The sequence below is a fragment of the Podarcis vaucheri genome (genome assembly GCF_965113315.1).
Source record: "Podarcis vaucheri genome assembly, chromosome: 4".
Taxonomy (NCBI): domain Eukaryota; kingdom Metazoa; phylum Chordata; class Lepidosauria; order Squamata; family Lacertidae; genus Podarcis; species Podarcis vaucheri.
This window is the reverse complement of record NC_138762.1, coordinates 75,275,888-75,296,983: the sequence shown is the minus strand read 5'-3', so window position 1 is coordinate 75,296,983 and position 21,096 is coordinate 75,275,888. Positions and strand designations below refer to the sequence as shown.

At 43.2% G+C, this 21,096-nt stretch overlaps 1 protein-coding gene across 2 annotated transcripts in view; it reads right to left on the bottom strand.

Moving 5' to 3' along the window:
- SLC9A7 (solute carrier family 9 member A7) overlaps positions 1 to 21,096 on the bottom strand; it is a 52,184-nt gene that overhangs the window by 18,789 nt on the left and 12,299 nt on the right. For both annotated transcript variants that reach the window (XM_082220183.1, XM_082220184.1), the window contains exons 2-10: positions 12,733 to 12,932; positions 11,754 to 11,831; positions 8,157 to 8,233; positions 7,655 to 7,767; positions 5,459 to 5,564; positions 5,071 to 5,212; positions 4,067 to 4,172; positions 2,441 to 2,529; positions 1,568 to 1,681 (exon numbers count right to left, since the gene is read on the bottom strand). In XM_082220183.1, coding sequence (XP_082076309.1) covers positions 1,568 to 1,681; positions 2,441 to 2,529; positions 4,067 to 4,172; positions 5,071 to 5,212; positions 5,459 to 5,564; positions 7,655 to 7,767; positions 8,157 to 8,233; positions 11,754 to 11,831; positions 12,733 to 12,932 — 1,025 coding nt within the window. The remainder of the gene's footprint in view (positions 1 to 1,567; positions 1,682 to 2,440; positions 2,530 to 4,066; positions 4,173 to 5,070; positions 5,213 to 5,458; positions 5,565 to 7,654; positions 7,768 to 8,156; positions 8,234 to 11,753; positions 11,832 to 12,732; positions 12,933 to 21,096) is intronic.

Sequence of the window (21,096 nt, the reverse complement as noted above, 5' to 3'; positions counted from 1 at the left end):
TCCCACATGGCTTTCCCTCACTGCTGAGTCAAACACACTCAAGTGAAAGTCTGTGACACGTCGTTCTTAACCTGAGGTACTACTTTAGCTAATGGGGCCTGCTGCACCGCCACGCAATTTCTGTTCTCATCCTGAGGTAAAGTTCTTAACCCGAGGTACTACTTCTGGGTTAGCGGAGTTTGTAACCTGAGGTGTTTTTTGTAACCCGAGGTACCACTGTATTAGCATTGCATTCACACTGAACAGAGTCTGTGTCACATAAGCATTCATATGAGGGGTAGAAACGCTCACTCCTACAGGGCAAAATTTCTCATGTGGGCACTTTCCTCCTCTTAAACCTTCACACAGGCAGCTTTTGAGCTGCTCCATAAGGCCAAAAAAACAGTGCTTAGAGGAGATAAAATGGAAGAGGAAGAACTGGTGTGGTCTCTTCAAAAACAAGGAAAATTCTTGCACAGCCCGGATAGCTCAATTAAGAGCGTGGTGCTGATAACGCCAAGGTTGCAGGTTCGATCCCCATATGAGACAGCTGCTTTGCTGGGTCCCTTCTTCCAACTCTGCAATTCTATGATTCTTACTCGTGAACTGTGCACATATGTGTGAACCTTACCAGGATCCTCTTCACTCCTTACCTTTGGAAGCTGCCTTAAAGTGAGTCAGGACCATTGCTCCATATAGTCCCAGCATGACCTACAGTGGCTAGTTATAGCTCACCAGGGTTTTAGACATGGTTCTCTCCCAGTTCGTACCTGGAGAGGCCAGGGACTGAACTTGAGACCGCTTGCCCGTTTCACACACACCACATGGATAAAGCTGCTTTCCGTTTCTTAAGAATGCCAGCAAAAACAAACAAGAGCCTTGGCCGTTTGCTCAGGGGAAATTCAGTATGTTAGGATATTCCACTGTTATTAACATTCATTGCACAACTTAAAGGATTTTAAGCTATCATCGTACTGAGACGGTTTTTTTTAAAAAAAGCCTAACATAAGGTTTCCACATAATATTCTTGTAACGTTATAACACAGGGGCCAACAGAGAAGTCTCAGGTGTGCCACCAAATCAGTGGAAGGTTGGGTGGAAAGTACTGTCAAGAGGAATTAGGTTGCAGTTACCTCAGAGAGCAGAGCTTCGGGTTACAAGGAAGACATGGTTTCTGTGTATCTGTTTGTTCCTCAAGTGCAGCGAGAACTGGCTAATGGGAGGGTCTTACCTTTTCCCTCACCTTCCCATTTTCCTCTGCAAATATCTAATTCTTACTTGTTATTTGCACCTCAGGATCCCTGGCTCTAAGCCCCAGAAGTCAGCCTAGTTAAGAGGGCGGTATTCTTACCATGGCATTTGCAGGAAAGTACTACTAGACACACAAGGTGCTAAAGGCCCGTTTTCTCCCTATAGGTGCACAGGTACCTGTTGGGGGAAACAGGGCTTCCCCCTTTCTCATCCTGTTTTAGTTCCTTTATCTTAGCTGCTCCAAAGATCCGCCCCCTCCCCTTTCAAGACTGGCTTCTCAGAAGTGCAACACTGCCGAGAAACATGTTATAATGCAGAAGAACCCAATAAAGGATACGAAAGCTCCAATGATGAAAATGGGGCTGAATATATGCTTCTGGAAAGTGAAGAGTGCTAAGCCCATATAAGAAAATATGAAGTTCTCAGCCAGGAAGTGCAGCACTTCAAAGAGCTGGAAAGGAAGTTAGGGAAGGGAGAAAAAACATGAAGTCTGCCAACTGAATTCAACGCAATATATATGTCTTATCAAGAGGAACACTAGCTTTTCAGAGCAGCCTATTCTGAACAAACCATCTAAAGCAGCATGCACTACATACATTGTAAAGCACTTTTCACCCCCTCTGCCATAAAATCATGGAAATGGTAGTTTGCTGAGGGTGCTAGGAATTGCAACTTGGCAGTAAACAACAGTTCCCAATTAAATACGAAAGCGGCATGCATGCAGATAGCTGTGGGCACACCTTGTTTTTAAAAAAACAATTTCTCTGCCCAAGAAGTGTGCGAAAGCACAGAGACAGCCAACTGTAAATTTGCTTGTGTAGTTTTCTGGTTTGGGAGCAAATCTAAGGTACTAAAAGATTTTAAAGAAGAAGAAGAAGAAGAAGCCGCCGCCACCAAGCTTTTAATGCACTCTTATTAGCGTGGTGAAAAAGCAATGAAAGCAACTACCGTAATTTCTTGACACACACTTTTCATATTACTGTCCAAAATACTTTCTCTAGATTGTACTAATCAGACTTGCAAGTGCAGGAGTACATAAGACCCTCCCAATTGTGTATTTCACCTAATCAAGCATTCATCAACCGTGAGATTAACCATTTCTACCAGGTATCAGCAGCCTTCATTCAAAATGAATGAAGAGGAGCATGCCTTATTATATATATATAGAGAGAGAGAGAGAGAAAGCAAAACTAAGAAGACATTCTTTCACCTGCTTGGTTCGGCTTCTTGATTCAACAGACAGATTATTGTACGTATAGTGAGCTTGTGTGATTCCACAGAACAGGACAGATACCACGCCTGCCAAGAGAAACAGAACAAGAAGCAGCATTAGGTTAAATGCAGACATCATCTCTTTTCTGACTTAGTATTCATATCAATCTTCTTTAAATCCTGAAGCATTACATTCTGATATATACTTGCTATCTCTGTGGGTTATCTTTTCCAGTGAGCCTGCCCTGTGTTCCAATGACAAGTAACGGGGCTTAATTCTGCATCAACGCTTTGCCATCTGTACTGGAAAGGTAGTCCCATAATCCCATGGGTGCAGGGACCAGGTTCTGTTAATTTTTAGGTGAGGGAAATCATTCTGCACTCTTCCAAAGGCAGGCAGGCAGATATATACTCCATGATTCAGTCCTGTTGCCAGGAACAAATCCCAGGGTTGTGCCTCATATTTCTTAAGGGTTTGCAAGATTAAAAGAGTCTCTCTTGGGTATGTTTATATGGAGAGATCAACCCCAAATGGGCTTGGCATGCAAGGGCTTTGCGTGAATTTTATCAGCACTGGCCAAGAACTGGATGGCCGGCAAATCAGCTATTTATATTGGAGAAATGCAAGTAAAACCTGGAAGGCTCGGTTGGTTAGAGCATGGCACTGATAATGCCAAGGTTGCAGGTTCAATCCCTGTATGGGACTGCTGCATATTCCTGCACTGCAAGGGTTGGACTAGATGACCCTCAGGGTCCCTTCTAAATCTACAATTCTATGAAAACACAAGTCTGTTTTCTGCTAGGCTTTCTGCTCCTTTCAACAACAATGAACACAAGGCATCCACTCCCTTGGCTCCTCTTAAGGTTTATGTGTTGTGAATCTCTCTGCTATAAAGGCAATGAGAATAAAATCTACAGCTGGGAATCCAAAAAGCCGTGGTATTGCTCTTTGCCACCCAGTGTTTTGTGAAAAGCAGGCCCCTGACTCCATGCTACATTGCAACTCTTTTTTAAACTGATGGGGGGTATCAAAAGCAGACTGAAGAACAGATCCCCATGCCATACCACAAAGTCAAAAATCCACTGGATCCAAACCCGGTGTGGACCTATTAAAATCCTATATTAAATAAAAATAAATAAAGAGCACTCCAACCACCCAGTCATCTGTTGACATTGCAGCAATGAAGTCTTCACATTGCAAAATACATTAGAAAAGCCATTTGTGAAAAAAGAAGATCTACAAAGAGGACATGTTAACAGCTCCGGTCATTAAAAGGAGTTCCATGTCCAGGAAAAACACACGACTTCTACAAGGAGATATATGTCAGGACATCTACAATGTGAAGGCAATCGAGTTTCCAGGGCCAAAAGATAAAGTACTAACTATCATATGTTCATCACTCGTTTCCATGTTACATTTTGCCAAATAGATTACGCCAGAAATCAAATTCATATTATGCTTTTATATTATGCATACTATGCAACTTTGTAACATCAGCACAAGTGTAATTTGAAAGGTGACAACATGAGTACCTAATATGTTGCCAATAATAATAATACCAATTACTGTATAAGCACAAAATCTATTCATTCCGGAGCCTGTTAATATATCAAAACATCTTACCTGTAAAGCCACAAGCTTCAGCCAGCAAGAATGTACTCCAAGACATCAGAAAAAAGAGTGCAGTCTCCAGTAAGGGGAAGCAATGCAGTTTTGTGAACTTTGTTACGTGATTATTGTGTTAAGGAATCGCAAAATTCACAGCGTTAGATATTTTCTGCAGCTATTAGAACTCTTCCCAAAGGGTTGAATGTGATGAGTTAGTACTCATGTGATGGTACTGTAGCTCCAAATGCAGACCACAGGTTCTCCCTGACCTGGCCAAGTTATAAATGCTTAGAGCTGGGTATTCGCCTAAGCCGGGCATAAGGAACCTTTGGCTCTCTCCAAATGTTGCTACAGGATACTACAACTCGTATCATCCATGGCCCTTGGCTGTGCTTGCTGGGGGGCTCCTGCAAGTTGTAGTTCAGTAACATATGGAAGGCCAACGATTCCCCACACCTGATCTAGGCAGCAGCCAAATTCTGATCACATCAGTTTGGCTTCCTTGTCTCCCTCTAGGGCAGTGATGGCCAAACTTGGCCCTCCAGCTGTTTTGGGACTACAATTTCCATCATCCCTGTTAGCTAGGGATGATGGGAGTTGTAGTCCCAAAACAGCTGGAGGGCCAAGTTTGGCCATCACTGCTCTAGGGAGTCTCTGCTTGTCAACCTTCCTGGCATCCAATCTCATGGCTGTCTTGCTTCGCAGTTTGCCTGCTTGCCTTTCCCCCCTCATCCCTATTCCAGCATTCTTAGGATGGGAGATTTCGCCTGCAGATGACTACTGTACCTCCAGACTGATCTACCTGTAAAACAAAGTTGTCTATATTTCAGTGCCAGTTTTCTAGTAAAGTGCTTTTTGGGTTTTTTAATGGCATGACGCCCTCTATGATTCTACAGTCAGAAGACCTGTAGCAGATAAGAGGAAATGCTGCTTTCACCAGAGAATGAAGTCAAAAGGGAGTGGGCATCTGCAAAAAAAACACACAAAAAAACTGGGAGCATTCAACAGAAAAAGGATATCAGAGCTGTCACAACTCCTGTCACTACTCCCATCATGAATGAGCCGCTAAATATTCCAAGGAAAACACCAACAGATTTAAAAAAGGCAGCTGCATCAAAAGCATGGATGTTTCCTCCCGTGGGCTGATACGCTACAATAGAACTGCAACAGAGGGGACAAGAAGCAGCAATGAGCAAAATATTTATCCCACATAATTCTTCCTCCTTTAGTTATCTTAGGAGCTGCATCTTTCCCATCTATCATCCCAACCACACGCAAATGATCTCAAGGCAAATGCAAATACAGCAGTCTTTCCAAGTCTGATTTACAAGACTATCAGGAATTGGTTCATTTTGTATTAATGGTCTTTCACATAACACATCACAAACTCTTTTTTTTTTTACTTACGAAGATAGTACAATAGCAACGGCATCGTTCAGAACGCTCTCTCCAAACAGCAGTGCATAGAGGTCAACATCAGCATGAAGTTCGTTAAAAATTGCCAGTACAGTGACTACAATTGGGAAAAGAGAAGAACAAGAACAAAAATTGGTCTTATTGTATATGTGATTTTGAGCAGGAAAGAAACAGCTCTCTGCCGACTTCATATGCAGTGAATGTTATCAAGCTATAACACAACCATGAAACCAAAGGTATTTAATATAGGTTGGCAGTTGGTGAAAGGTCTAATTAGTACTACTTCTTTTTTTTTTAAAAAAAGAGGTCCCAGTATTTTTATCTTGCTGTAGATGATGCGAATGTCAGGACAAAATGGCTGCTATGGGCAGCAGAAAAGGAGGTGATAGTACTCAATACCCTTGAATAGTGACGTGAGGTGAAAATATTCTCCGGAGAATATTCTCAAGAATATTATCTGCTATAAAATTCTCTGGAGAATATTCTCCACAAACTGTAAATTCTGTGTCGTCTACACACTGCTTTAAATGTACACACCTCAATAATCAATAATATTCAAGAATATTCTCCAAAAGATTATTCTCAAGAATTTAACATCTCTACTCATGAGTACAGTCACACACACAAAAGTACCGGGTCTCCTAAACATCTATCCAAGGCCCAGTTCCTACATTCACTTTGCATGTGCTCAAGTTATCACAAGGCAACTCAGTACCTTGTCAGTTCCCACATGGGGAACATTTAGTCAGCAAACGACCTCATGTGGAGACATCTGGCATTATCTCACCGAGTACATGGTAAACACTTACTGTTGCCACAAGGGGGTATTGCCTCTGCAATAGTGCACCTTTCCTCTGCCCTAGATTTAAAATGTGCATAGCCATGTTGGTTCATTGCAGAGGGGGGGGGGCGGGACACCCCAAAAACTACACTAAGGCCTTATTAAAGGTAAAGGGACCCTGATCATTAGGTCCAGTCATGGCCGACTCTGGGGTTGCAGCACTCATCTCTCTTTATTGGCCGATGGAGCCAGTGTACAGCTTCTGGGTCATGTGGCCAGCATGACTAAGCCGCTTCTGGCGAACCAGAGCAGCACACGGAAACACCATTTACCTTCCTGCCGGAGCGGTACCTATTTATCTACTTGCACTTTGATGTGCTTTCAGACTGCTAGGTTGGCAGGAGCAGGGGCTGAGCAACGGGAGCTCACCCCGTTGCGGGGATTCGAACCGCCGACCTTCTGATCGGCAAGTCCTAGGCTCTGTGGTTTAACCCACAGCACCACCCGTGTCCCAAGGCCTTATTAGAACCAACCAAAAAGCCACGAACAAACGTTTGAGTTCTCCAGAATTTGTCACAAAGTTCTGTGTTAAACCCAACGGCATGGTAGGGGGTGATGGTAATGGGGGAGGGGACAAGACAAGATAGCATTGCCCCCTCCCCAAAGTCTGCAATTTTGTCTTAGAATGGAATGCAGGCATTGCAGCAGGCATAATTCGATGCACAATGCACCCTAGAATATTGGCACAAATATGAGGGGGAAATATAATGTTCCATCTTCTTTCCACCCCCCCTCCAATCCTCTCCCGCAGCCCACAAAAAGCCCCAGAACAAGTGTCAGAGGAGGCAATTATTTATAAATTGCCTCAGTTTCCACAAAGGGCCATGAATGCCACTGGCTCCTCCTGCATAGGTCTCCTCATGCTTGTCTGACAGCGTGGAAAGAATCCATACAAGCAGATTCCCACATTGTTAGGGATACAGAAGAGGTCCCCCTCCACCCAGGTCTATACAAACTATGGTTGGGGAGAGATAAGGAAATGCTTGTATCACTACCTCTGCAGGACTGTTTTTGGCAGAGAGCCACACTGCAAAACTCCTTGTGCATTTTTCATTTTTCTTAGCCATTTTACCCCATCTTTAAGGCTCCCAGACAGGAAATTTATACTGCATTTAAAAATAATAATGCCATCAACCACACTTCTCCTATAGATTTTTGTAATGAGTTTATACTTTAATCTTCCAATTCTTACGCCTTATAGAAGGGGAAAAGACATTTCTGTGACACGGGAAAGATCAGACACAATTGCCTAACGCTATTTCTTCTCATCCTATAAACAACAACAGTAAAAAGGAAAAAAAGGTGTCATAAAAAACCCAATGATTTTTTAAAACTGAAGTCTATACCTGGATCAGTAGCAGATATAATGGCTCCAAAAAGGAGACAATCCGTGTAGTAAAACTTATCAGAGAGTTGCCCCACAAGCTTCATTAGTTTTACAACACCATACATAAGATTCCTGGGAGGAAAAAGAAAGAAGAATTCAGTGAAGCATTTAAACCAGCTTGTTCTAGATTATATTTATTTTTTAAATGTACAATATTTTAATTTATCGTTTTTAAAAGTTACCTGCCCTTCATCATGACAAATTTTAGAATAAAATATTAAAATAAGTTTAAAAATACATTGCTGTCAAGAGAATAGCATGAGCTTCTCTTTGAACTGACTTTATTACTGATGACAAACACGCAACCCAGTGTATGCATGATTATTTGAGAGGTAAGAGATTACAGCATCCAAGATACTCTCACTGATCTTGCTGGACAAGCTAAGGCACAACAATGGATGATAAAGAGATGCCAAAATTATATCCCACAAGACTAAATGGTATCTCAAAACTCAACTTACCCAATGATGAAACAAGAGACTGCAGTTCCCAGGAAAGCATAAACCAGAATAGACCCCAAGTTTCTGAAGAAGTGTCTCTGTAGAGGGGGAAAATGGGTTAGGCGCAGCCATATAGAAGCAATGCTTCTCTAACTCCAAAGAATGCAACACTCTCAGTGCTCTAGTTAAGTCACATTCTATTCTGAGAACAGAAAAATTCCAACTCTCCTGTGTGATCCTTCTGAAATATAGGGAACATTTCAAAAAAACTAAGCTGATCTTGTAAGATCTTCTGAGGAGACCCTGCTCATTGTTCCACAACAAGCAGTTTGTTACTTGGTGACAATGAATAAGTGGGCTTTCTTGATAATAGCACCCACTCTATGGAATCCTCTCCTTTGAGCAATTCATGAGGCAAAGTCAGTAATGATCCTTAAACACCTCTTAACAAATTTCTTTCCTGTACTGTTTAATTTTATTTATGAGATACAGCTGCATTTTCTTTTTCTCTCATTTTTAGGAAAATTCACTGGATGTTGTGTTTTTATTGTGAGCAGTTTAGAGATTTTTGTTACAGCAAGTGGCATAATTTTTTAATAAATAAGTATTGGGGAGATTGTTATTAGTCTTGTCCGAGTCATATTTTGATTCCACGTACTTTGGGACGGCCTGGTATAAATGGCTCAGGCTGGCCATCAAATCAAGGCTCAAAACCCCAGTGACTTAGGGAATCATGAACAGAACCCCAGACAGAGGTGTGGAAGAGACAAGGCAAGTAGGGAAGCTGTGCCATTCTGAACAGTGTGGATTTACAAAGAGGTTGTTTAAACGCCTTGAGTTTGAGCAAGTGCAAGAAGAAGTTTGGTGGAGAACTTCTTCGTTGCTCCATCAGACAACTCTCCAGACAGGATCCATCTGGCCCAAGCAGTGCTTTGAAAAGCTTCCTCAGCAAGAGACCACTCCTAGAGGAAGCTTAATTCTTCTCTCCTAGCTTTCCAAGAACAGGTTCTTTAGCTCTTGCAGGGAAAGCAGGGCACCCGCAGCTCAACTTGGAAAGGGCAGCCCCTATGTGATTACAGGTTGCTGCAACACACCCTCAGCTAATAACCTAAGCAACACTCAGTGGGTTGATAGTTAAAGCCCACATGGAGCCATTTACTGCGGATCAGACCTATCACTTCACCAAGCTGGACAAACACAATAGAATAACTGTCACCATCCCCTAGGCTAAACAGCACGTTTGGTTTTTAAGTATGTGGGTGCATGGGAAAGAGATTTAATTGGGGTACCCAGTGAAACTCTGCCAGATTCCCATCTCTAACCACCCAATGAGCCCAGAGGGCTAGCATATTACCTCTCAGGGACTTGGTTAAGAGGGCAAAGGTTAATAAGGGCAAGATTAATCACGGCTCCCTCCAGCTCACAGGTTTATTTAACCAAGAAGTCAATAAGCGTAAGCAATGCAAAGAATCACAGTCAAATAAATAAAAGGAACAAAAGGTTGCTTTTTTCATGTGCATGTTTCAGTGGATAATAAACAATCCATAACAAAAGGCAGCAGTTTTTGAGGACATCATCTAGGTCCCTCTATGCCAGACTTTCTCAACCTGTGGGTCCCCAGATGTTGTTGAACTACAACTCCCATCACCCCTAGCTAGCAAGGCCAGAGCTCAGGGATGATGGGAGTTGTAGTCCAACAACATCTGGGGACCCACAGGTTGAGAACCACTGCCTAAGCCTTCTGAGCAGAAGATGATGTAGCATGTACTCCAGGGAGCATAGTTTCTGCTAGCTACAGACTGAGAATTCCTAAGAAAAAGATTTGGTTGAGAGCAAGTGTGTGAAAGTGAGATCCATGCTATGAAACTGACTAGAGGAAATAACTTTGTTTAGCAATGGTTCCATCACAAAGAACGTTAAGGAGACCCAGTGCTGGGCTTCGGTGAAGCAAAAAGCAACATAGACATATACCTTGGACATGGGAGGCAGTTAGCCCCATTCAGCATAAGATATAATTACTGTAATTCAGTGAGCTACATTCCTAATTCTCCATGAAACTACTCAACTGAGCAAAAGGGGATTTGAATGAAGGTCTACCTGGCCCAAATTCACTAGAGCAAATCCATAAGAATGCCTTGGTGAAACAGAACAAGAAACCTATTCCTTCAACTCCTCTCACACCCTGCTTGGCTTGTAATGTGTCGCCCACAGCCAATTTCCAACATGAACTAAATGCAGCCATTAAGGCTTCAGCAACCATTAACTATAGTGAGCTCTCAAAACAATCAGCAACTTAGTGCATCTGTTGTTATTGTTGTTGTTTAGTCTTACAGTACCGTAAATGCTTGAGAAGCTTGCTTACCTGAACACAGATTGTTGGCACAAAGAGACAATGGAGTGTGCCTCTGCGGGTGAAATCAAACCACTGCATTAGCAGCACAGACGTGACCTCCCTGGGGAGCAAGCCTGAGAAGTGTGTATGGAGGTCCTGGACTGCCCAGACAACAAGACCCCCCTCTTGGCTTCTCTGATGTGGTCCAAAGGAAATCAGAGCGATACATTTGGCACCAGCTTAGCTGCGGGAGTTGCTGGAAGGAGGCGTACAAGGCGCCATCCATCCATCTTAGGAACTCCACTCTGGATTTGTGTAGGGTTTACTCCTTAGCATCTAGTTCTCCCAAAGGTATCCCACAAGGCAGCTGAGGTTTAGGACCAGAGTTTTCCTTCTCTTGGATGGGCTATCTTCCCGGGTTAATGAGTCCCATCTGCTCATGTTATCTCTTAAGGGGGAAACAAAGATCATAGGAGTATGTGGATTGTTAGAAGATCAGGTTGTATCCATCTGGGTTGTGTGTATAATTTACTGACATGGTTTGGGATACCAACCCATGCCCTGATATTAACAGGGGCCCTTCTCATAGTGCCCCTACTAGCAAAGCTATGGTGTGTGGCAGCAAGAGAAAGTGTCTTTAATAGTGGCCCTTCATCTATGGAATATCATCCTCAGATAGGTCTGTCTGGTGCATTTTTTGGTGCACAACCCTACAGGCCTATCAGTTAGAGACAGACCTTTATGCCAAAGGCTGAACAGAGAGTATTATGCAAACTACGCGGCATAGAACAGGCATATCCAACTTTCAAGAGACTGAGATCTACTCCCACTATAACAAAACTGGCGGTGATCTACGAAAGTTGAGCTTTTTTTTAGGGAGCCAAAGTTCTTGAGCTTTCGGGGGGGGGCAAGATCTACCATGGACACACTGTGATCTACCAGCAGATCACGATCTACCTGTTGGACATCCCTGGCATAGAACAAAGGCTCCCTGCAAGCAGCCTTCCTCCATGCAACCCAACAAACTTCAAAAATCTCTTGGGGGGACCTATAGGAACAACCTACAGCACAGAATGAAAATCTACAGTTCAGCATTTGTGGAGGAAGACTAGATAGTCTGCTGCTGCAGGAATGGTCTTGCTTGAATGGTCCACTGGATTCAAGCCAGTAGGAGTTAGTTAACTCTGCCTCAAAATACGACAGATTTTAACAGCTGAGTATTCTACTCTCGGGACCAAAGTCCACACCGGCAGAGCAATACTGTTCAGGAAATGTTTCAGATTTACCTTTTTCAAACTATAGCCAGCATGGAAAATAATGGGAGGCAGGAGGATGTTGAAAAACACTTCTGGATCAAATGTTACCTTTGAAGAAAACACAGAAAAAACAGCTGTAAGACAATGTTTCCAGGTGACTATCCTCAAAACATCTGTCTACAGATTTCCTATGCCATTATATTAAACCAATCATTTCCTAGAGATCAGGGAACGCAGGTTCATTCCAATAAGCTATAAACATGCTCAGTTTCCTGCAGAGAGGTTTTTCTTTTTCTTTTTAAGTGTTCCATGGTCTAGGGTTCATTCAGAAAACCATCACTCTCATGGCATTTATTTGTTTGTTTGTTTTCTAACCAGGATTATATTTGGCACATAATAAAGTGGTCATATAGGTGTTCCAGAAGAGGCAAAGATACTAGCTTGGTTGCCCTTCACAGCAGTCTTTCCCAACCTTAGGTCTTCGGATGTTGTCAGACTACAACTTCAACAATCCCTGGTCGTAATAAGACATGCTAGTTGGGGATGTGGCAAGTTTTGAGGGACCTAAGGATGTGAAGGGCTGCTTTAAAATCAGCAGGCTGAACAAAAAAAGAAAATCTAGGTTCTAAGGAATTGAACTGAGTAAGTAACCTTGGGCAATATGATATTCTGCTCCACGCTGCACTGAGACCAGCAACATACTTTACAGGACCAGGGTGAGGAAGAATGGGGAATGATTATTCTGGATAGTCCAGTGTCAATGGTTTGAACTACGAAACTGTCTTGGAGGAACCAGTAAGCATAAGTTCTTAAATGCTAAGGGTAAGGGAATCCAGATGAACGGATCTCCTTACCACATCTGAACAACATTGCAAAATACAGAACCTTACAATGAAAGTATCACATATTGTCACACGTACTGAGATCTGAAAGAGACTTGCGAAAACAGGCCAGCACAAAAATTAATGCATTCATAAACAGCCACAGTTAACAAAAAGGTAGCTCTCACTTTTCGCAACATGTCATTCTGTTCCACATTGTGTATTTTTCCAGGACTTATTTCTCCTTTTAAGGTGTATTCAAAGAATTTCCCGCTGATATTGACCAACAAAGTTGTGTAAGCCCGGTCCTCCTGGGAGCAGCTTAACGGTTTATCACGACCACTGGTGGGAGGTATGCCATATCTCAAGATCACTCCAACAATGAGCCCTGAAAGAGAAGATGTTATGTCTTGAGTTTTATATCCTATCCGGCATATACAGATGTCAACAGGTTGTTGTTGATTTTAGAGCTGACCATGTTTTTTAAAGATGGACACATGACTGATTACGTAGCTAATGCAAAGGTACAATGTGTGCTTGGCACACTGTAAGAACACTTAGCTTTAATATTAAACATGCACAAAGAAAAAGAAGAAGGCAATTGAGTACGAGCACATTGTTCTTCTAAAGGGATTTTTATATTGCCTCAGACCTGTGGCCCAACTAGCGAAGTATTCTCTGTACTGATGTTTTGGGGGGGGTTAAAAATGAGGTGTTATAACTCATATCTGCTGCGGGTGGCAGCACAAAATGGCTGCCAATGGCAGTTAAAAGAAGAAGAAAAAGGTGATGGTACTTCACATTGGTGAGCACTATGACAACAAAAGCACTGAGAACACCTCAGGCTTATAGGACGTTCTTTTATTTTTACTAGAACCACTGAAATCCATCAAATGGGAGTCGGATGCAAAGTGGCAGCTTAGAAGTCAGAACCAGTTACCTACTGAACACCAGCATGACCTGATTCTAGAAGTACAAATCTACAGTGGTGCCCCACAAGACGAATGCCTTGCAAGACGAAAAACTCGCTAGACGAAAGGGTTTTCTGTTTTTGTGTTGCTTCGCTAGACGAATTTCCCTATGGGCTTGCTTCACAAGACGAAAACGTCTTGCGCTTTTTTAAAAAAGCCGCTTGAAGAGGCGCAGTTGCGACGGACCGTGCTTCGCAAGACGAAAAACATCGCAAGATGAAAAGACTTGCGAGGCACCACTGTATTGCAGATCAGAGATTATAATGCCTTCATTTAGCAGGGAGGGAGAGCAGAACCTTCTTGTTGTCAAACAAACAGGAGTGAGAAACTCCTGTCAACCCACAGCAAGTCAGCTAGCAATCTATCAGTATAGCCCAAACCCACCTCTGCCCACCTAACATTTAGAAGAACTGTAGAGTTGGAAGGGACCATGAGGGCAGTCTAGTCCAAGCCCCTGCAATGCAGGAATCTATTGCCCAACGTGGGGCTCAAACTCACAAACCTGAGATTAAGAGTCTCATCTTCTACTGACTGATTTAAATAGCTGTTTGGAAAGGTACACTGACACACATTCACAAAGCTGTTACACACACACACACACACACACACACACACACACACACAGTATTGTCTCCTGAGGTGAGGTCTCTCATCCAGGGTCACACCTGGACCATACACCATACCTGCTTAATTTCAGGTACTGTATGCTGCATCCTTGGATGCACATATATTTCAAAACAATGAAATATAATAAAATGAAGCTAGCCATCAAGTAAGATTGTCCACCCCACAAAAACGGGTACACAATGCAACAAAAACAAGCCTAAATATAAGTATGGGCCTCTTATTTATTTCACTAAAAGATACCTTAAGAAAAATGAGCCATCTGCTGAAGGTATCACAGGTGCAAAGAGAGGAAGATAGGAAGACAGAAATAGCAAAGGAGGAACATAGCACATAAAAACAATCAGATCATCAAGAAGAAGTATTAAGTCACAGCAACTCTGAAACATGATCACCAGCTCTTATTTTGTGTTACTGAATAAACACCCAAAAACACAGGATAATCTGACTTATGGAAGTGTGACTCACTGGCCACAGTCTATACACCACCACGAGCTATTAAAAACACATTTTGAGAAGTAGGGTTGTTTGCTTTTCCTAAGCTTCTCTTACTCTTCCACCTATTCCAATAGCCACTGACCCATCATGCCACCAGTCCAGCCTCAAACGTACCGTATTTTTCGCACCATTGGACGCACCGGACAATAGGACGCACTTTGTTTTAGAGGGGGGAGAACAAGAAAAAAAAATTCTCCCCCTCTCTGCCCAGCGCCCCTTCAGTGAAGCGGCAGGAGGCGCTGCACAGAGAGGGGGAGAACTTTCCCCCTCTTGTTTTCCTGCTCTAAAACAAGGTGCCGTTTAAGGTGCGTTCAGGTGGCTACCTTGGAAGCCTGGAGAGCGAGAGGGGTCGGCGTGCACTGACCCCTCTCGCTCTCCAGGCTTCAGGTTCCTTTTGACCTGCTCTTTGGGGCTGGCGGGGGGAAGCCCACCACCAGCCCCAAAGAGCAGGTCAGGGAGCAGTGGAAAGGCGCAGCGGAGAGGCTCCTGCCATAGCCGCGCGTCACCTCTCCAGCCAGGAGAGGGTTGCGGGGGGTTGCTTTAGCCCCGCGCGCGCTCTCCCGGCTGGAGAGGTGACATGGGGCTGTAGAGGCTCCTGCCATAGCCGCGCATCACCTCTCCAGCCGGGAGAACGTGCGCGGGGCTAAAGCAGCCCCCCGCGACCCTCTCCCAGCTGGAGAGGTGACGTGTAGCTACGGCAGGATCCTCAATAGCCGCGCGTCACCTCCCCAGCTGGGAGAGCGCGCGCGGGGCTACGGCGTCTTCGCTCCATAGGACGCACACACATTTCCCCTTCATTTTTGAAGGGGAAAAAGTGTGTCCTATAGAGTGATAAATACGGTACTTTAGTTCAGTTGTAAAGAACTACTGCAAAAAGAGCAGGATTCAGTACTAACCGAGAGTTGGGTGTGTTCTGCCTACTTGGGCTAATGGATTTGTCCTTTGATAAGGTATCTCCAACAACAAAGGAAAAGTTTTCAGTGAATGTTTCAAGGTTAAAGCAGAAGGTGCCTGCTGAACTTCTACTGGCAGAATAGTCCTCAGGACTGGGCTGAAGACACCAAAAGCTCGGGTTTTTTGATGCTGTCAGACAAGTCTTGCCAACTCGAGGGAGAGGAAACTAAAATACAAGTGAATGCGTAGTCTGGTGCGTTTGTACTTGCTACACAATACAGTTACACACAAATAGAAACGTCACCAGTACATCCTTGCCCATTTCTTAAACTTTGACTATTTTCAAAGTGCCGACAATGAATTTTGTTATTCTGAGCATGACGTACCTGCTCCGATCAGACAGTAAACAACCTCACTGTATTTTCATGTTAATGTTGACTCTCGAGATGGCGAGTCCCTCTCGCCCCAGAAAATTTAGCATCTAGAATGTGTTACATGACACATTACAAATAACCAAGCGAAAAAGCTACCAACATGAGTTTGACCAAACTGTGGGAGGCAGTGGAAGACAGGAGTGCCTGGCGTGCTCTGGTCCATGGGGTCACAAAGAGTAGGACATGACTAAACAACAAGAAGAAGCCTAACAACACACACACATACACACACAAAGATTCAAAGGCCTACTGCAAAGGGCATGCATCTTCCCTGCAACTTAAAAATTAATTCTGAATACATAGCAAAAACCAAAATGCCACACACAAAAATAAAATAAGATAAAAATCCAATGCACATTGCGGCTAAATTAAGGATTGCTGAAGGCAAGTGTTGTGCAATCTCGCTCCACTTTCTAGCTAAACTGCTAACACAAATTAACAGCAAGCATAAATCCAGGAAAGCTCTGCCTCTAAAAATAATCAAGCACACAGCCTAATAATTAGGTAATAGCTTATACAGACACTAAGCTGGAACACAAGTTATACTTTCAAAGGGGAGACTGAGCCACGGATGCACGATTTCAAGTTTGGGGATCACTTGTGGCTCCAGAAACATTGCTAGTGTGTTGAAATCAAGCATATCAGCAGTGTGAGAAATACTGTTCTAGTCCTTACTATGACCAAGATTAAGTATGCTTGAAGCACAGGTGTTGAGACAAAAAACAGACGTCACATGGAAGTGCAACAATGTGTTTTGCTTCTAAACCCATCCCACGATGCAGAGGCTGGTGCCTATTTTAAAAATATTTGTGGTTGGCCGTGCCAGAATCCTTGGCCATATCAGCCAGCTGCAAAGATAATTCAGTGAGAGGAAATTTTGTTTCTTCCTCCTTTATACAACACAGCCGGTTTGCTCAAGTTCATGACTCACCTGTTTAGCAGGCCTTCACTGTACCCACACACATTTTCAAATGGGGAGAGGAGAAGAAAGGAGAAAGAGAAAAGGACAACTGGATGGTGAAACATGCAAGTGATTAATCAAACTGTCTTATATCCCCTGTTTGCAAAATCATTTAAGTACACGGGTGAGAATGAACAAAGGACTCTTGTTCCATTCAAAAAGAAGCAAAGGTTTGTGACTAGCAGAGCATCTACACAAAAATCATGGCTTTCTCCAAGTTACCTACCTCAGAAGCTGCCTTATACTGTGTCAGCCCAACTGGTCCCATTCAGCTCAGTATTGTCTCTACTGACCAGCAATGGCTCTGCAGGGTTTTGGATAAGGGTCTCTCCCAGTCCTACCTTGAACCAACCTGGGTTGAGCAGATGCTCAACCACTGGGCTATGTGAAATGCATGCATAACCAAGAACTGTCAAGCTCTCAAGCCATCACACAGGACTAAAAATTCCTTGGGTAAAAGAAACTGTTGTAATCATCGGTGTAGGTTTGTGGGGCAAACATGGTCTTGTGGTATCACACTTCTCTTCCACTAGTATGGAAGAGAAAAGGACTTTAGCAGTAGGCAAAAGTCCTGTTGTTATATAAAAACAGCAGGTTCCCCATAACCACCTGTAGATTCCCACTGACTATCTCAAAGTCTTCTTGAGGTGTTCAGCACAATAAGCTGATGTTCACTGGTAAGCGTCCGCAAAGCTGTTACCTATTCTCAACTTCAATAAAATACTTAGGTGGGACTTCAGTTCTCTCCTGATGGCAGTAGACTACAACTTCCATCATCTCGGACCATTGGCTGTGCTGACTAGAGTACTGAGAGTTCAACAACATCCAAAGGGCAACACATTTGGCTACTGCTGAAGCACGGAATCATTAGCACTACACCATTGGCAGTATTCACATGCCTGTGAGTGGGCAGAAGCACAATTCACATGACACACAAATGGGTATGTTTACTGGTGTTGGTGCCTGTGCCATTCCACAAATCTTTGAATTGATCAGAGGTATTTCATGGAGCTCGGGGAAATTTACATAGCTCTCTGTCCACATGTCTAATTACAAGAACCTTGTTATGTACGTGAGGTGGTGACTGACCAAAGCTCAACCAGGAAGTTTCAAAGCTGAGCAGAGATTTGAACCCATATTTCCCTGGTCCAAACCATCCACTACAATGGCCTTGTGTCATTTCTCCTTTGCAACATGTAGTCATTTTTCAACCTATCATTGTAGGAAAAAAAGAGAAAAAGATGAATGTGAAGCAAAAAACAAGCTTGAGGAAAACAGAAGCAATGTCTTTTAATAGGGAGTTAAAACACAATTGGAACGTCACAAGACTTAGTGGCGGCAATGGTGGGAGAAAAGAAGACATTCCACTTTCCTGGCCTTCAGATTTTGCAGAGTTGCAGTGACTCAAGGAAAGCTGTTTGCTAGAGATAAGGATTCTGCTTTATCTCCAAGCTTTAAACTTTGGAACAAGAAAAGGCTCTAGAATCTTTTGACTGAAACAGCAGGCTCCCCCACAGACCACCACCCTCCCTAGTAAAGTGAGCAAAGGGTGAGTAATTTGAACAGAATGGATAAGGACAGCAAGAAGGAAGCACCCTGCTCTCTCCATCACATGTTCAACATTCAATGCCAATAGGGCTATACTGATGTGTGAATCCAGGGTCTATTTTGGTGTATGACTCAGGCAATCATGCCATTGCTATGGCACAAACAGATCAGCACCACAATCCCCTGAATTGCTGCCAACTACTTCAAGCTGCGTACATGCAGCAGCTTAAAGTGGATTCTCATGTGGTCCACAAGACGTTGTCCTCATCCAAGTGGCAGCCTAACCCCCCCCCATCCCCGGCCATTTAATTCAGATTTTCCAAATAATAATAATAATCCACCATAAAACCACATGCTACCCAGCTGAAAACATACTTTAAGCTTCATGATTGTGTAGGGCTTCCTCTGGTCCGCATCCAACCATTTAAAAACTTCTAACTTAAGCTTCATTTATTTCAAATAACCGACTCTTGAAACAGGAGCTTTTAGAATAGGAGAACTTGCTTAAGTAGTCTAATATTAGCAGCTCTACTTCGGAAAGTCCCTTTCCTCATGTGTACAAGCAATGAGGGGGAGGGATCCTTTAAAAAAAGAACCAGCTTTCCCATAGTGCCTCAGAAAATTGTTTCTAGAATTTGGATAATTGAGATGGCACGTGTGGGGGATGCTGCACAAAATTAAAACAAAAAACTCCATCTTCCTAGATGTCTCTCTGATCCATATTTTATGAAGACATTGTTTACTATAATACCACCAGTACCAGTGCCACATTTTGAGTCTGGAAGCCAACGGATCATAATAATATGTCAACATGAGGTATGAATTCATGTCAGATTTGGTCTGCTACAGCAGCAGCAGCTCATTTCCGTTCCCTTGACAAAATATCTAAAAGAGCATCAGGCATCATTGTTGAGCAGAACATTTATATTTTCCTTGATTTCTGCCTGCCAGTATATCTCTCAATCACACAAAAGATACAACAGTATGGAAACTTTTGTCCAGATGTCCTAAACTAGCTTACCCAATAGGAAATATGCAAGGGACCATTGACCTGTATTCAATAGGCTCTACCAAATTGCACCTATATGTATGCAGACATAACATAACCTAAATCTGTCACCACCATTGCAGAAATGGAGCTTGTTCTCCCAAGAGAGTGTGTCAGTCACTTACAAGGCGCTTCCAGTGTTATAATCATAGTTAAAATAATGCTATTTTAACAGAAGGTGCTCTGTGGATGTAGTTGAAAATAGTAAGCAATCTTAACTCAAACAAAAACAATGTGTTATATGAAATTAGTCTAGTTACGTTGCTGGACTGGGCCAGGGTCCTATAATAATAGCAATGCTTTACTGGTTTCTAACGTGGCATCTGTTTTTTACAGTGCTGCTTCACTGTTTTACTGTTGTATGATTGAATACTGCATCAGAGATTTTAAAATATCAAGCGGCTCAGACATGCTTCAAATAAATAAAACAAATAGCAACAGATGCACATTTGCTAAGACTCTGCTCCGAAAAATTATCCATATACAGGCTGAAATAATAATGAAAGCACAACACCAAGCCATACATAGATCCCCGGGGAGCGTATTGCATGAGTGACAGGCCATCCCAGAGACAGCTCTGTCCCTTGTAGCTGCCAATCTGACAGAACTCATCGGTGGAACTGAGAACAGGGCCTGAGATGCCAATGTTACAGTTGAGGCAGTGCTTTAGGACTAACGGCACCTTAAAATGGTCCAGGGCCCATATAACTCAAGTAGAAAAACTATAATATTGTTGTAATGCCTAACTCCTAACAAATGTTCCAGCTGCCACATTGCGCTCCAATTAAAGTGCCCAAACAGTCTTCAAGGGCAGGCCCGTACAGGGTGCACTTCAGTAATCTAGTCAGGATGTTACCAAAGCATGCACCGCTGAAGCAAAACAACACCACAGTTGCACTTTCGGCCACTGACATTATCTGCAGCTCCACAGATGGCACCAAGTCCAGGAGCACTCCTTCAAAACGGCATGCTTAGTACAACCCCACCCAGGACCAGAATCTAATTCCCCTTTCAGTCCATTTAAGTATGGTGGTCACCCCACCATAACTGGTACCAGTGAATTCTGCAAGTTCTCACTGAATGAAAGAGCACTTTTGCCCTTGCCAGTTAAGGCCATACAATGGCTTAAGATTCTGATCTTGGCAGAGAGGAAAGACAAAGGGAAGTCGCTCTAGCCACTCTTTTGCACATTGCTTGCAAGCTGTTAGTCACCAGGCTGGCAAAAACGAAGAAGTCTTCAGATGTACCCAAGATACTCTTGATGCTTTTTTTGACAGTTACCATCCATACACAGTACAGTGGTACCTTGGGTTACAAACACCTCGGGTTACAAACACTTCGGGTTACAGACTCTGCTAACCCGGAAGTAGAACCTTGGCTTAAAAACTTTACATCAGAATGAGAACAGAAATTGCACGCTGGTGGTATGGCAGCAGCAGGAGGCCCCATTAGCTAAAGTGGTACCTCAGGTTAAGAACGGTTTGAGGTTAAGAACAGACCTCCGGAACAAATTAAGTTCGTAACCAGAGGAACCACTGTATTAAAAAAAAAAAGGCTGCACCAAAGATGGCTTC